We start from the raw sequence: 17,135 nt of genomic DNA on the forward strand, positions 1-17,135 counted from the left end.
ATCTATTCAAATCCTTCACCTAATTTTTAATTGGGCTATCTTTTTACTGTTTAGTTTTGAGTTCTTTATATATTCCAGTACAAATCCTTATGATTTGCAAACATTCCTGCCATTCTGTGGGTCGTCTTTTCACTGGTTGCATAGGTTACAACACAAAGTTTTTCATTTAGATGTAGTCCAACTTACGCTTGTGGCATCCTATCTAAGAAACATTTGTCTAACCCAAGATTATGAAGATATGCTCCTGCTTTCTTCTAAGAGTTTTATAGTTTTAGCCTTTACACGTAGGTCTGTGATGGGTTTTCAGTTAATTTTTGTATATGATGTGACCCCTTCCCTTTTAAGGACCTTTCTGGGAAATTGCTTACACCACTCAGCTTTTATTCACTGGCCAGGACTTAGTTACATGGCCATACGCATTATCTGTATGAGGCTGGAGAATGTATTTCGGACATCCTGTATCAGTTTTTTAAAGAGGGTTGTAAGCCTACTCAGTCATAGTCTTAGTCTGAGCAGGTCAATTCTATTGCTTCGTTTTTCTAATGAACTTGTTTGTCGACTTTCACGAGGATTTAGCAGGCGAGATTAGCGCGAACGGCCGCTGGCTCTCACTCCCTCGGAGACCTACCCCAAGGAAAACGGTCCCGAGTGACTTGGCCAGCCTTTCCCCCGGCAAATGTGGGCTCTGGCGTTTTTCACTTCGGGAAACCGAACCCGCGCACTTCGCGGCTTCCCCGTTTTCCCGCGCGTTGCCCGCGGCCCGGGGCGCGCCCGCTAGCCCGCCCCTCTTTGCGCCGCGCCCTCTTGGCCCGGGAGCCGCCCTCCCTGCGGGGGCGGCCGGGCGATAACACCGAGGGCGACGGCCGCAGTGCGCGTGCAGCCGTGAGCAATGGCAGTGTCCCCCGAAGGGACCCCGGCCCCGCCAGTTGAGACGCCGCCGCACCCGCCGGAAGCGCACACCTTGGAGCCCGGTTCGGTGAGCGCAAATCAAGGGGAGCGGGGGCTGAGCCAGGCGCAGAGCGGGCGCTGGGCCGGAGGGGCCCCGGGGACCTTCCGGGCGTCTGGGCGTAGGCCTTCAGCCAGCCTCGGCAAGCCTCCAGGTTGTTGAACTGCCCCTGGTGGAGTTTGGCAGGAGAGCCGAGAGGCTTGAGGGTGTTCGGGAGCCCCAAAGAGAGCAGGATGGGAAACCGAGTCCTAGACAAGCGAAGTAAGCTGCTGATTCCTTCACCTAGTCAGGCAGGGCCAGGGCCAGTCTAGGGCTCTTGTCCACCGCACTCCAGGTCTTCCCCAGGCCCCCTGCACCCTGGGCAGGCAGGACGCTGAGTGGTGCGCGAGGAGTCTGCCTCCCTTCCCCAGCCTCCGGGCAGGTGCTGCGGGCAGCCACAGCGACCCTCTCAAACCTGGCTTCCTCCAGGCGCCGGGCTCTCCTTGAGGAGACTGCCTCTAGAGATGTCCTTCCTGGCAACCAGGCTCCCAAGTGAGGGTAGCGGGCAGGCGGGAACATAGGGGCGCCCTCAGCCCCTCGCATTCCCCCTCCCCCCACCCCCTGGATGGGGCTGGGGCGCATGTCATTCAGGGTGGCTGTGTTGGAGAGGAGTTAGGACGTCTGAACTTTCCTGATGAGTGCAAAAATCCACTGCCCGCCCTGTGCTCAACGCATTCATTCTGTCTGTGGCTTCAATTCCCTATGCTGACTCAGTGCTTCCTCTCCAGCACCTCGGAGCAAAAGATTGTGGCCTCCAAGAAAGCAAGCAAGATTAAGAGGCCCTCTGGGGACTCTCACTTCCCAGGGAAATTTAGAAACTCAGGGTGAGAGGAATAGCTAGAGGGGGAACATGGTCCATGAAATGCTAGCATTTAATTCTCATAACAACCCTATGAGGTGTATTATCCCCATTTTAAATGTGAGGAAATGAAGCTCGGCACACTGAGTACCTTGTCCTGGGTCACACAGCTAGAAATGGCAGGCAGAATTTGCATTCAAATTTGTCGAATTTGTCTAACTCCGAAACTTGATCTCAGGTGACTGTGAAGGGCTTATGATTTAAGTAGGTAAAACTGCCTTCCTCAAGATTCCAAGATTGTATCATATACCAAGTTTCAGCTGGAATGTCTGTTTCAAGTGCCTTCTATGTATCAGAAACTTGATAGGTATGTTTAGTGGGAAACCAGAGTTCCCATTATGGAGGGGGCAGGGTGGGGGGAGAGTTATCATGTTGGATTCTGCCTGTTGTTAAGCTTTCTGGAAGTTGAAATAGAGTTCACAAAAATATCAGAAAAGGAGACCACATCCTGCCTCATGTGTGGGTAGGAAGAGTGCAGAGGACTTGATAAACCCTTATCTGGGAAGACCTTCCTTTCATTTGGGGTGTCTGTCAAGATACAAAAATGGGTGAAGCCATGGTCCTCTCCACTCCCCCTCCCATCTCCGGGCAAAAGATGAAAAAGAAGGATTCCCAGCGTCTATGGAAGAAATAGCACTTTCCACAGTGTCTTCATGGCATTTATTCTTTTAACAAATATATATATTGTCTATATGCCCAGCATTGTTCTAGGTACTGGGGACATGGTGGTGAATCAAAGTTATATAGTTCATGCTCTCAGAGAGTTTATATGCTGGTGGGGAGAGGCAGGAAATGAATAAGAATATATCCTGTAGTTAGTGCAATTGAGAGAGAGATTTGGGTGGTCAGGGAAGCCCTCTCTAAAGAGATGACATTTGGGCTTCAGCCTGAATGGCAAGGCGTCAGCTCTTGCAAAGACCGGGAGGAAGAGCCTTCCAGACAGAAGGGACAGGAAGTGCAAAGGCCCTGAGGCAGCAACAGAAAAGGTCATTTTGAGTAACAAGAAGGAGGAGGCTACCATGGTAGAGCTATCTGAAGTGAGGTGGGAAAGGGAGTGGGAGCTGATTGGGTGGGTGCCTGTAGGCAATATGGGAAGGACTTGGAGTTTTATTCAAACTGTAATGGCAAGCTGTTAGAGGGTTTTAAGCAGAGATGAGGCACAATCTGATTTATGTTATGAAAAGATCAGTTGGGCTGCTGGACGGAGCGTGGATAGTAGGGAACGAGAGTAGAAGCAGAGAAGCCACTCAGGAGGCTCTCACTGATAGATTAGACAGGGGAATTGGGAAAGAGTAATCAAGGATGACTCCTAGGTTTGTGGTCTGAGCTGCTGAGTGGACATTGGAGCTATTTAATGCAATGGGGACGACAGGGTTAAGAGGTTAAGACAATGGGATGGAAATCAGGAGCTGTGTTTTGACCATGCTAAGCTGAAATGCCTGTTTGGCAACCATGTGGGGCTGTGAGTAGACAGTTTAATTTGAGTCTGGAGTTCACTGGGTAGCTTAGGGATATATATATATATATATATATATATATATATATATATATGGATATACACACACACACATATATTTGGGGTCATAAGCATTACTTCATTTTAGTGGTGGGTTGGTAAACAGTCTCTCCAGAAAAACAAAACTCTGATTTTTGCTGTTTACTGATTTCTGTGGTGTAAATACTCTCACCATGGCCGATTTCAGGCTGCCAGTAACCACTGGCTTGCAAAAGTCCCGAATATTTAACCATCAGCTCCTGGAGCTATTGCCTCATTTGCTCATCAAAACATCCGGCACATATATACAATGGAATATTACTCAGCCATAAAAAGAAACAAAATTGAGTTATTTGTAGTGAGGTGGATGGACCTAGAGTCTGTCATACAGAGTGAAGTAAGTCAGAAAGAGAAAGACAAATACCGTATGCTAACACATATATATGGAATCTAAGAAAAAAATGTCATGAAGAACCTAGGGGTAAGACAGGAATAAAGACACAGACCTACTAGAGAATGGACTGGAGGATATGGGGAGGGGGAAGGGTAAGCTGTGACAAAGTGAGAGAGTGGCATGGACATATATACACTACCAAATGTAAAATTGATAGCTAGTGGGAAGCAGCCGCATAGCACAGGGAGATCAACTCGGTGCTTTGTGACCACCTAGAGGGGTGGGATAGGGAGGGTGGGAGGGAAGGAGACGCAAGAGGGAAGAGATGTGGGAACATGTGTATATGTATAACTGATTCACTTTGTTATAAAGCAGAAACTAACACACCATTGTAAAGCAATTATACTCCAATAAAGATGTAAAAAAAAAAATCCCTTGAAGTTGGCAGGAATATCCATTTGACAGATGAGGCTTAGAGAGATAAAGTGATTTATTCGAAGTCCACACAGGAAGCTGGTGGCAAATTTAGGGGCCTCCTCACCCCCAGTTCACTCTGGCTTGCTGACTTGGAGAATAAAACAGACTGCAGCAGGAAGCACTGTGGGGAAATATAGGGAAGAACTTCTCCCTGGAAATGCTTAGAGGTCATGGTTTAGGATTTTTTTTTTTCCTTTTTCTGTCTCACTTCCTTTTAAGGTGATTTGGGACAAATTAGGACTGAGAGGTTGCTGGAAAAGCCTTCAAGATATAGGGACCTCAGGATGATTTTGGAAGTCGGGGCTGGAGGGAGCTGTTGTGTGTCTGTGGGGGCTTAGCTCCTGTGTCTCCCCCAGGACAGCGGAGCTGGTCGCCTCTCATTCTGTACGAAGGTGTGCTACGGCATTGGAGGGGTCCCCAACCAGGTGGCCTCCAGCGCCATAGCCTTTTACCTGCAACTTTTCCTGCTCGATGTGGCCCAGGTGAGTGTGGGCAGCAGCCTCGGGGGCCCCCTGCTTCCATCTTCCTTGGTGTCTGGTCCTTTCACCCCACCTTTACTTCCACCCCCATCATCCTTGGTAGATGGTACTTCTGACCCAAGCCTGAGAAGAAACCAAATGCTATTGAGGGCAACCTCCTCAAGGATGTTTACTGCAGGCTGTTTGTAGTGGAAAAGTGGGAAACAACATAAATGCCCCCAAATATAGAAGTAGTTGGAAAATAAGTTGGGCTATAGCCACATAATGGACTACTGTTTAGTCACTCAAAAGAATGAGTTAGATCTATACCAGTTGACTCAGAAGGATTTCCATGATGCACTGTCAAGTGAGAAAAGTTAGTTTTAGAGAAAGGTATATAAAATGATCCTATTTTAGCAAAACAAAAACATGCCCCATATATGTGGGTGCATGGGTATATGGATGTATATACATCTGTACATGATTAAAGGATGAGCATGGGGAAAGTAAATTCCGGAAGGATAGCCGCCAGAGTGTTAATGTTGGCTATAGGAGGGAATGGTGGAGGATAGAGGGTAAACAAAAAAGAACTTTTTAATAAGGTATCCGTGATTTATTTATCTTTCTGTGATTTTTTAAAATGACGCTGATACGGTCCCATTTGTGTAAAATTATAAATTGCAAATGCACATAAGGAAACGCAGGACAGGATGATCAAAATGTTCCTGGCAGTTGTCTCAGGATGGTGGGATTTCAGATGAGCTTTGCTCAGTATTTTTCTGTACTGTTTGAATGTGTTTATAATGAGTGTATCATTTATGTAATCAGAAAAATCAATAAAACGTTTTCATTGTGAAACCCAAGGTCTGCCTTTGACTGTCAGCTTCAGTGCACCCTTCTTGCACTGAGCCCTTCAGGGGAAGATCTCTCAAGTCTTCTCTGAAAGTGACCGGGCATAAGTATAACAGGAATGTGCTAGGGAACAGCTGTCACTCCCTCCCGCTTCTCTACTGGTGCACATATGCCCTCGGAGCTCTCTGGATTCCTGTCCTGGGGAAGAGACCAAAAAACCTTTGCACCGTGGCTCTGGCCCCTGCCAGTTTCCCAGATCTTCCTCCTGATGGGCGGGCAGGCCTAGACACCCTCTCTGCCTCTGCCGGGCCTTGGCTATCCCCTCCCCTGTCCCTTTCAGATCCCTGCTGCCCAGGTGTCACTTGTCCTGTTTGGAGGGAAGGTGTCTGGGGCAGCTGCCGACCCTTTGGCTGGGTTCTTCATCAACAGAAGCAGGAGGACAGGGTCTGGACGACTCATGCCCTGGTGAGCAGCCCATGGTCCTCAGGATCCTGGCACCCACCCCTGGCTTGAGGTCACTGTGTTTGTCACATCTGCTTCTTAGTGGATGGTTAGAGGACAAGTCTGGACAGTAGGTGACAGGAATGGATTGGGTCTGACTGAGTCATGCAGGTGTTCATAGACCTCTCCCTCACCTGGTGGCACAGAGCTGGACAAACCCTCCAAGAGTCGCTGTCCTGGCCCTGGGGGTCTAGGAATGCAGCCAGGCTGAGCTGGGTGTATTAGAAGGTCTCACAGAGATGTGACTTGCCTGTGCCCCCTGGAACAGGGAATGGCACAACCCAGCCACTAAGTGCCCCAGCCTCTACTCCTGGCTACCTCCTCGCCCTCGGCCACCTCGCGCCCTCCATGGCTCCCACCCTGAAAGCCCCAGCCCAGGGCTTCTCCAGGGGCCGAGAGCTTGAACCCAGAGGGGTGAGGTTGCTCCAGGCCCAGCCTTTGCGTCCCCTGTCCTGGTGCCGCGGGGCGCTCCACCTGGGCTGTGCTTCCACAGGGTGCTGGGCTGCACGCCGTTCATTGCCTTGGCCTCCTTCTTCCTGTGGTTCCTGCCCCCCTTCACCAGCCTGCGCGGCCTCTGGTACACAGCCCTCTACTCCCTGTTCCAGGCCCTGGCAACGGTAAGCAGGTGGCCCCCTTCCCCGGCCTGGACTCCTGGAACCCCAGTGCTGGCTGGAGGCCCCTCTGAAGTGTGTGTGTGCTGGGGGTAGGGGTCCAGGTCCCTGCTGCCCACCTGCTTACCAGGTGGCCACCGACCATTAGCTTTTCTCGTGGGCTCTAGGCTGGGTGCCCCTCCTGTCCCTCAGCCCCTAACTCCGGGTTGAGGGAATCAGTGGGGATGTGCCAGCCTGGCGCAGGCCTGCCCTCGGGAAGCTGCTGGCCTGGGTTGGCAGTCTGGTGGCAGGAGCCATCCTAATCTCTGCCCGGTGCCCCAGTTCTTCCAGGTGCCCTACACGGCACTGACCATGCTCTTGACCCCCAGCCCCAGGGAGCGGGACTCGGCCACTGTGTACCGTGAGTGCAGGCAGGCGTGGGGTGCGTGGGGTGGGATGGCTCTGCCCCTGGCCCCATGAGCTGTCACCTTGCTCCACGCTGTGTCCCAGGGATGACCTTGGAGATGGCAGGGACGCTGATGGGAGCCACTGTCCATGGACTCATCGTGTCTGGTGCCCACGGGTCCCACAGGTGCAAGGAGACTGCGCTCCCAGGACAAGTGGCCGTTTCCCCCAACGCGGTGAGTGCCCAGGCTACCCAGACCCACTGGGACCCCCGCTTCGGGGTCACTTCTTTCTTCCAGGGCTGTTTCTCCCCCAGGTCTCTTCATGGTTCTTTGGGGGCTCAGCTCTGCACACCATGCCCTCTCATTCCTTCCCTGCTCCTGTAGCTGAGCCCATGCCCTCCGTCCTCCCTGCTAAATCTGCTTCTGCTGGGTGCCTTCTAAACATGGAGTCAAACAACAGATCAGCAGGCCATCTGGAGGGGAGGAGGCAGACCCCAGAGAAGGGACAGGGGTGGGGAAGGGCCACAGGCAGGGACAGGGCAGAGAGACAGCAGAACGGTTTGGTGTCCTGGCAGAGCTCTGGGCAAAACCTGACCTATGACCAGTCCTACCCATCCCTGAACGGGTGACTGCCAATGCCAACCCCACCCCCAGTGTGAAAGGGTTAGTACCCCTTCCTGTCTCCTCAAAGCAGGTCCCTTTTCAGCAATTAGGGGACGTGCATCTATTTATCCATCAAGTTCATCTTCTATCCGCCCCCCCCGCCCTTTCTCCTTAAGCAAATGACATCACTCACCTCCACCAACATTTGGGAATTAATGGTATGAGAATAATACTACCAACACCCATGGTTCACCACCCGTAAGAAAACATTACAATGAAGTCCTTTGTACCCATCCATCCCCAGACCCGTCTGTAGCCCAGCTACAGAATTTGCCTGAGTACAGAGCAAAGTGAAGCTGTAGAGCCCCAGAGAGAGCGGGGAAGTCAGTTTCCCCTTCCCATGGTCTACTGCCCCAATCGAGGGATTGCCTGAATCAGGGTCGGGGAGAGACTCTGCCCAGTTGCCCTCAAACCCCATCATGGTGCTACGAGCCTGGGATCAGAGGGATTGCGACCTGCAGATTCACCCTCCCCGCTTCCACGCCTAGGCCCCACTGAGGCCTCTACAAGTGCCCTCCCCAAAGCTACTGGGTCACTGTCTGGGTGAGGGTGGAACAGAGGGTGGCAGTGGCCTTGGGTTGGAGAGCAGGAGGCCGGGCGGGGCCTGGGATGCCAAGAAGTAGGGAGCAGGAGACTGAGAACCATCCCCACCCCGGAAGGCAAAGCCTCGTGTGAGCCAAGGCGAGTAGCATTCAGGTGCCTCTTGGTAGTTCCAGCTCTGTTGTTCCACCGACTTCACTTACAAAACACAGATTCATAGATAAAATCATCACGAATTTCAAGACAGCAGAGCATTAAATCCCAAGTGCAGTGCCTTCTGAATGTGGGACCCTGTGCAACGGTGCTGGATGCGCACTGGTGAAGCCCTGCCCATCTCCCTCTTTCTTCCCCCACCAAAGGCAACCCCTATCCTGAATTGGGTGACTGGTACTCCCATGCATGCCTTAAAAGTATTTTAGTACATAAGTGTCTTCCTCTGAATGCTAGGTAGCACCGTTCTGGTTTTGACGTTTATCTGCGTCATCATGCGTCACACTGTCTGCTCATGGATCTGTCTCCCCACCCACTCCAAGCCCCTTATTGTGGATGCACAGGATCACTTCTTCATCACCGTAACCGCAGGGTCTAGCATGCAGAAATCAGCCCCAATGAACGTTTGCTTAAAAAAAGAGAGAGAGAGAGGCGAAGGGGGCTTAGACCCATGGTGGCATGGATGCTTGCAGGAGGCAGAGGGTCAGCAGAAGGACCACTCTGGGCCCTTAGATCTCCCTCTCCTGCTGCGCTGGTTGGGAGGAGGGGCACCCAGCATCCTTGGGCTTGGGCTGAGGGTCCCTGTGCTCCCATTGGGAGGTACTCCTGCCCGGCCCCTGGGTATCCCCACCTCCGTGCGTTGGAGACATCGCCCCCACTGAAGTTCTGTCCTGTCCCACAGACTCGTCTCTACTCCATTGCAGCCACTGTGGTTGCTGTGACTTACCCCTTGTGCAGTAGTTTGCTCTGCCTGGGGGTGAAGGAGCGACCAGGTAGGTGCGGGGTGCAGGCAGAGTGTGGGAAGCAGAAGCTGCGGCCGGGCTCCTCTTGGGCGTGGGTTTTGGTTTTGAACTCCGCCAAGCCAAGATGTCCCCTTCCTGTGTTGCAGATGCTTCCGCCCGAGCCTCCGGCCAGGGCCTGAGCTTCCTGGCTGGGCTGCGGCTCACAGTGCGGCACCCGCCCTACCTGAAGCTGGTCATCTCCTTCCTGTTCATCTCGGCAGCCGTTCAGGTACCTCTGGCCAGGCTGATCCCCACTGGCTTGGCTCTGGCCATACTGACCCTGCGTAGGTTCAGGTGTCTCTCGTCCCCACCGCACCAGAGAGAAACCAGTGGCTGGCAAGCGCCGGGCGAGGCTGGTGCTGGGAGGAGAGGAACCTGCCTAGAGCCTGTGGGGCTGGGGAGGGTCAGGGCCCAGACACCAGGAAGCTGACGCTGTCTGGGGTGGTTCTCAGCCCTGCTGGGGGGCGGGACAAGGAATGGCGTTTATACCTGTGTCAGTGATAAGTGTCCTTCGTTGGGGAGGGGACTGCGTGATGGCGGTAGGAACCGGACGCTTGAGGTCCCAAAGGGGAGGCCAGACTTGAGACCTTGGCCTTGCCCTTGACTTCCACGTTTCTGCCATTTCCCATACACGCCCACTTCCTGTCGACCTCTTCAGGTGGAGCAGAGCTACCTGGTCCTGTTCTGTGCACACGCCTCCCGGCTACATGACCATGTGCAGAGCCTGGTGCTAACCATCCTGGTGAGGGGACCTGGGGCGGTAGAGGCAAGGGCTCTCGGGGGCCTGAGTTGGGGATGTGTGACCCTTGACGTGACACATGTGACCGGACTTCCGATGGTCAGGGTTCTGGACTCTGCTGTGGTCTTGGTCACCTGCATTTCAGCAGAGGGTGGAATTGGGGCCAGGCTCATAAAGTTCACAGCCACTGTTTCCAAACAGGTGGCAAGGTCAACATCGAGCGTCCCTCCTAAAAGTCAGGGCTTTGAGGGCCTGGCAGAGGCACAGGCGGCGTGTCCTGGGCTGTGATGATTCTGTCCGCTCACAGGTCTCGGCAGTGCTGAGCACCCCGATGTGGGAGTGGGTTCTGCAGCGATTTGGGAAGAGGATGTCGGCCTTCGGGATCTTTGTGAGTGAGGCAGGAAGCAAGGCCTGGAGGGATTTGGTGGTGGTGGGGGAGGCGGTGACCTTGGAGCCTAAGCCTCCTGGGGGCCGGCAGGGCTGTGTCTATATTCACCGCGTGCTCAGTGCCTAGCAGGGGACCAGGCGCAGGGGGTCATCCGTAGAGCGGTGAGTGTGTGAATCAAAGAGCAGTTGAGCTGGGGGGTGCAGGTGGAGGGAGCAGCTAGTGTGTCTGTCTCCCTAGGGGATGGTGCCATTTGCAATCCTGCTGGCTGCTATGCCCACAGCACCCGTGGCATACGTCGTGGCCTTTGTATCTGGCGTGAGCATTGCCGTGTCCTTGCTGCTACCCTGGTAGGCTGGGTGAAGGGAAATGGGAGTGGGAGCCTCACGTCCTTCCTACTGGGTATCCCTCCTTCACATCAACCTGCTATCCCAGGCCTTGTGCACAGGCTGCGCTGGGGAGGGGCTCTCCCCCTTGCAGGAGATGGAGGCTGCCAGCGCCATCTGTGGAGCCCTCCTGAAAGAGCACCAGGCGGCAGGAACGGTGGATAGCTGTGTGTTGGGGAAATATTGCCTGACTCTGTGGGTCGGTCCTGGGCAGCGGGGACCCAGGGGTGAATCTAACTCACTCTCTGTCCCCAGAGAGCTCCCAGGCTGGTGGCTGTCGAGGGGATAAAAGGGATAATTCTGCAGCCCCCTCCCCCAGGTCCATGCTTCCAGATGTGGTGGATGAATTCCAGCTGCAGCACCAGCACGGCCCAGGGCTGGAGACCATCTTCTACTCATCCTATGTCTTCTTCACCAAGCTTTCAGGTGCAGGTGCCCTGGGCATCTCCACTCTCAGCCTGGAGTGAGTCACAGAGCTGGGCTGTACCAGAGGCACAAAAGACTAGCGGCATGGGAAGCAGAGGGCAGAGTCCCCCACCTTAGCCAGCCAGGGGTCACCCCTGGGTCCAGAGGGTGTGTGGGAACCTCCACCCTACTTTCTCTGTGCACATGACTGGGAGGGGCCCTTCTTGGTGGCTGTACCCCTTCTGAAGCCTCTGCTTCCCAGATCCTCAGCTTTCTCTGAACTCCTCCCTGGTCTGTTCGTTCCCTCACACTCCGTCCCCCATAGTTAGGCTGATGTGGCCAGGAAACTATCCAAGTTTCAGGATAGCGTGGTGGTTGGGCATTTGGGTCCCCTCCGTCAGGAAGCCAGGCTCTGAGCTGGATGCATGGGATGGTGTTTCCCCAGCTTTGCGGGGTATGAGTCAGGAGCCTGCAGGCAGGCGGAACAGGTAGTGGTGACCCTCAAAGTCCTCATCGGAGCCATGCCCACCTGCATGATCCTCATCGGTCTGTGCATCCTCATGGTCGGCCCCACTCCAAAGGTGCCCAGTCGGAACAGCTCCCGCTCCCTTGGGAGGTAGGCACCTCTCGCACACAGGTATACACAGGAGGGCCGCCAACACCCGGGAGGCATGCAGATGTGCACGGCTCTCATTTGGTCACCTCCACCTGATGTCCCACAAGCATGGCAGTCAGTCTTAGTGGGCCCCAAACCGAATCTATCTTCTTCCCCAATCGCTGCTCCTGCTGTGCCCCGGTCCCGGTGAATGGCACCACCCTCCGGCCTGGGAGCCGAAACCTGGGAGCCATCTTCCACTCTCCCCCCCGCAGGCTGCACCGAGCAGCTCTCTCTGACCTTGTTCTTCCCCCTGCGAACCGCCGATCCCACTGCCCAAGGGTGATCTGCTCACTGTCTGGCTTTCGCAGTAGACTGTGGGGACCTTGAAAGCTGGGTCTGTTTTCTTCATTTTTGCGTCCCAAGAGCTCAGCCCAGAGCCTGAGGCCAAGCAGGCGCTGCAGTATCAACACGTCTGGTCCAGCAGACGTTCACGAGCCTTGTCCACGTTTTTGCCGACGCTCACGCGTTTACAAACACGAGTCCATGTAGATACAGAGGACCACGCACGATAGGCAGGAAGTGGCTTTGTCATGGGTCTCTCACTGCTTGCTGTGGACGGCCTGGGACTCCAGCCCATCTTACTGAGATCATGCGCTACACTCAGGGAATAACAGGTGGATGGGGAACTGCTTGGTGGGACTCGGAAGAACAGAGTTTTAGCTTCATTCACAGGGTTGAGAAGGGGAGGAGCTGCTAGAGAGACAAGGAGCAGCCACTGACACTTCCACGGGACCCCACCCACCTCATCCTTCCCTTTGGCTTCTTCCCTTTCCAACAGGAGGACCAGCTACAGCCTCGCTTGAATTTGAGACTCCTGTGAGCTGGAACGGCCGGAGCAGCGTCTTCTGGGCTCCAAGTCGCCGTTCTCAGCCCTTCGGCACCCCTGCTTCACAGTTTACACACGACCCATCTTTTCCCCTGGGATACGGCATCTTCGGTGACTCTCCTGAAGGGAGTGGCCTGGGCTCCAGGACCCCCGCCTGTCATGTCTTGCCTGTTGACTGCAGGACATCTCAGATAGGCCTGTGCCCCTGACTGCCCAGCTCCAGGCAACCTGTGACCTGGAAAGCATACCAGTAGCAACTATTCCTGGAAAAAGGAAGCCCCTACCAGCTTGGTCTGCAGACTTCCTGTGGGAGCACCAGGCCCACCAACCTGCTTGGATGGCAAAGCTACCTGACAGGACAGACACACAGAACTCGTTTCCCCTGATGTTCCACTGGATGTCTGAGAGAGGCTGACAGCACGTGAGTGGGCAGAGTGGGGACAGATGGACATGCTGGGATGTCCAATTAGGAGAGAGACAGATGCAGCGAGGCCAGCAGACCCCAGAGGGAGCGAATGGGGCCAGTGGTGGGGATAGACTGAGCGAGACATGAGGTGTTTCCTTCCCTCTGTACAGCTAAGTTGATGACACTGTTTCTAGAAGTGGACATTGACTGATGTTGAGCCACCGAAGACCCATCATTTTTATGAACAGAAGTTATTTTTGCGGAAATATTTTTCTGAAAGTTTATCTTTTTTTTTTCTGGCTGTGCCTCACCACCTGCGGCATCTTAGTTTCCCAACCAGGGATGGAACCCATGCCCCCTGCAGTGGAAGTGCGGAGTCTTAACCACTGGGCGGCCAGGGAAGTCCCCTGAAAGTTTATCTTATAAAAGCACAGGAACCACCGTTTTCTAGAGGACATGTCTTCGGGAAGGAAAGATCCACTGAGATTTATTTTTTCAGAAACAAATTAAAGGGTTTATCTTCTATTGAGTCTGTAAAATTTGCCTGTGGCCAGCCTTCTCATCCCACCTCCTGGGAAAGCCCTGTCCCGAGGAGGGAAGGGGAGGGTGCCTGATGTCACTGAAACTGGCTATGGCCCATCAGCCATATGTCCCAGAGTCTGCATTTCCTCAGACCAGAGATGCCGTGTGGGAGGTGGGCTCCTTCCTTCCTTTGGAAGAGAAGAAAAGTTGAGACTCGATAGTGGCCAGGTGGCTCTTGTGGGTTTGGGGCCTGGGGAAGAGTTGAGGAACCTGTGGGGACCCTGATGCCCCAGCAACTCCTCCTAGAGAAGCCCAGATACCTCAAGGGAGACCAGGAGGTGCAGACCTGCCCCCCACATTTCTCCCAGCCCCCGGCTCAGTCCCCTCCTGAGCCCACTGCCCAGGGCTAGGCCCCCTTCCACTTCCTCTTTAGACCTCTGGCTGCCTCTTAGGTGTGAGATTAGGTGCGAGGTCTAAGACGGCCAGAGCTGAGACACACTCAGGCAGGATGTGCCCCTCAGAGCTTAAAGTGTTCAGCTTCCTCTACAAATGCTATAGCACAAGAAGGAACCTGACCTCAGAGAGAGAGTACAGAGTGTGACCCAGTCTGTCTGATACCTGAACCTTCTGGCCCCGTGACACTGACATGGGCATCTGATCCTTGAGGTCACAGGGCCCCAGAGAAAGAGCTGGGCTCTGTCTCTCTTCCTTGTCCACCTGACTGGTTCAGGAAGGGGCTGACAGGAAGCTCTGCTCACCCCCCGCCGTGCACAGGCGCACACACCACACACATACCTCACACACTGCACACTCACACATACGCACACATACAGAACAGTTTCTTAACACTGGAAGATCACTTGCCCTGTGGAGACAGTACCTGTTATGACCGAAGGCCAGGTAGTTTCTACCATGTTATGTTATGCTGTGCTTTAGAAACCTGGGCAACGCAGGTGGGATCAGAGCTTGTGCCACATTTTATGTTACCTATACTATTTCCCGGGAGTGCAGTCTCAAGGATCAGAGCTTCACTGTACAAAGACAGCTGCAGGGGGCCACCTCTGGGGGTTAGGGGTTAGATCTCAGAGACAGGAGGTAATCATGGGCTGGCCAAAAGGTATTCCATTTCTTCTTCATAGCAGCCCTATGAAGCAGGTACTATGATTCTCATTTTCAGATGAGGAAACAGGTTTAAAGAGATTAAGCAACTTGCCTACGATCAGTTGGTGGTAGAAACGATCTTGTACCCAAGTTGTCCTGATTCCAAAGCTTGTGGAGCTATCCAGGGCTTAAAATAGTTTTTGGAGGTATGGCTGACCCAGGACTTCGGTATCACAGGACCACTCCTCCTCTGAAACCAAACGCCAGCATCCCTGCCTCTGACTCTATGCTTCGATTCCACTGTAATTCCATTAATCCTACTCTTCGACCTTCGGCTCACATTTGCCCACTGAGCTCACCCGATATCCACGTCCCTCTCCTGACACCCACCCTCCTCAGAGCCCATCCTCCTGTTTCAGAGGAAGATCTCTCCTTACCACCACGGCCAGCCCTGGGCCTATCGCCGGCAAAGGCAGACATCTCCCCTTGCCCCTTCCCTCTCCACCTTTTCCATCCCCACTTAAATCCAGGAGAGCATGCCATCCACTTGCTCAAGACCCTCTCAGCCCCACCCCTGCATCCCATCAACAGTCCCTCAAGGTCTCACAAGATCAGGTCCCTCCTGAAGTATCACTTTCTCAGGGAGGCCTTTCCTGCTTCCCCACAATCGCCTGCTCCACCCCGTCTCTACACTCCACCCACTTTGCTTGTGCTCAGTAGAACCCACCTCCACATACAACTATATAGTTCTCAACGGCTTTCTTGTTTATTGCTTGACACCCCTGTTAAAACAGAAATGTCATGAGGGCAGGGACTTTGACCGCTACATCCTCAGTGCCCAGAAGTGAACGTTCAACAGGAATAAATGTTTGCTAACTGAACAAGTGAATGTCCACGGTGCCCTCATCCTCAAACAAACAAAAACAGCCTTTCCTGTTCCCTTCACTTTCTCCTCCTCTTCAAATAATCGGTTTACTCTCCTCCCGCCACCCCGCTCCACAGCATTGTCTCCTGTCTCCTGACCCTCACCTGCCATTCCCTCCTTTTTTTGCGTGTGATATTTTAAAATAATTTTTTTTTAAATCTTTATTTTTGGCTGTGTTGGGTCTTCGTTGCTGCGAAGCTTTCTCTGGTTGCGGTGCGCGGGCTTCTCATTGCGGTGGCTTCTTTGTTGTGGAGCACGGGCTCTAGGCGTGCAGGCTCAGTAGTTGGGCTCACGGGCTCTAGAGCGCAGGCTCAGTAGTTGTGGCGCACGGGCTTAGTTGCTCTGCGGCATGTGGGATCTTCCTGGACCAGGGCTTGAACCCATGTCCCCTGCAATGGCAGGCGGATTCTTTTTTTTTTTTTTTTTGTGGTACGCGGGCCTCTCACTGTTGTGGCCTCTCCCGTTGCGGAGCACAGGCTCCGGACGCGCAGGCTCAGCGGCCATGGCTCACGGGCCTCAGGTGGGATCTTTAGTTGAGGCATGTGAACTCTTAGTTGCAGCATGAGGGATCTAGTTCCCTGACCAGGGATCGAACCCAGGCCCCCTGCGTTGGGAGCACGGAGTCTTAACCACTGGACCACCAGGGAAGTCCCTCCATTTATTTCATGAAAGAAATGTGTACACTGTTACCTATGTGTTGGGACAGGTCTGATGATTAGGTGGGGTAACACTGACCAAGGAAACCTCAATCACAGGTAGCCATAATGCTGTCCATGTTTCTTCAAAACCCTGTCCTCCTTGGCTCCCTTACCTCCCTCCCGGTTCTCCTCTACCATCTCTGACGATGCATTTTCTGACTTTTCCGTTGCTTCTTCCTTTGATGCTCTGTGGTCATCTTGGGCTTCCCAGGGACAGTGATTTCATTCACTACCACCACCTCTACCCCACTCTATTTCCAACCCTGAGCTCTCTGCTGACCTTCAGGTCCCCAGAATCAAAGATCAGATGCCCATCTCAGTGTCTTCCAGGCAGTTAAAACATCACATGTCCAAAATGGACTCCTCACCTTCTCCCCACCCACGTTCTGTCTCCTGCATTTTCGGTGAATTTACGTCAGCATCTATCCAGTCACCAAAACCCAAAACTTGGTCTCTTCTTAGTTTCCTTTCTCTTCCATTCACTCCACCACCCCATTCCCCATATACACCGAGTACGTATTAAAGCAAGGGAAAGTGTTGCAATTTGTGGGTTCTACCATTATCAAATGGTAGAAGTTATCTGAAATTTAACAGAAAGCTGTAACACCAGATATGGATGGGTGTGGCTCATAACACACACAGCAAACTGATGTAGCTGATCGTTAGGTGTTTGAGATGTGTATATATGTGTATCTATGTTTGTGTATCCCTACGGGACTCAGTTCAGCTGGGTACAGTTTTCTGTGTTCACCTAGTGTTTCTTAAGGACAAAACTGGTACACAAGCAACAGGAAATTCAAGTTATGCTCTAATAGTTCCCTAATATAACAATTGTGTTGGAACAAATTTGTTTTCAAAACAAACATTGTAA

At 53.2% G+C, this 17,135-nt stretch overlaps 1 protein-coding gene across 1 annotated transcript; it reads left to right on the forward strand.

Moving 5' to 3' along the window:
* The first annotated feature begins 863 nt into the window (after positions 1 to 863).
* Positions 864 to 13,491, forward strand: MFSD2B (MFSD2 lysolipid transporter B, sphingolipid). Its single transcript, XM_082851371.1, has 14 exons — positions 864 to 976; positions 4,567 to 4,692; positions 5,861 to 5,985; positions 6,515 to 6,638; positions 6,954 to 7,032; positions 7,122 to 7,252; positions 9,114 to 9,204; positions 9,321 to 9,442; positions 9,872 to 9,955; positions 10,260 to 10,340; positions 10,578 to 10,687; positions 11,043 to 11,186; positions 11,574 to 11,744; positions 12,565 to 13,491. Exons 1-14 carry the CDS (start codon positions 890 to 892, stop codon positions 12,587 to 12,589), a joined length of 1,500 nt encoding a protein of 499 aa, XP_082707497.1. The 5' UTR covers positions 864 to 889; the 3' UTR covers positions 12,590 to 13,491.
* The last annotated feature ends 3,644 nt before the right edge of the window (positions 13,492 to 17,135 follow it).

Source organism: Leucopleurus acutus (genome assembly GCF_964270905.1).
Source record: "Leucopleurus acutus genome assembly, chromosome: 12".
NCBI lineage: Eukaryota > Metazoa > Chordata > Mammalia > Artiodactyla > Delphinidae > Leucopleurus > Leucopleurus acutus.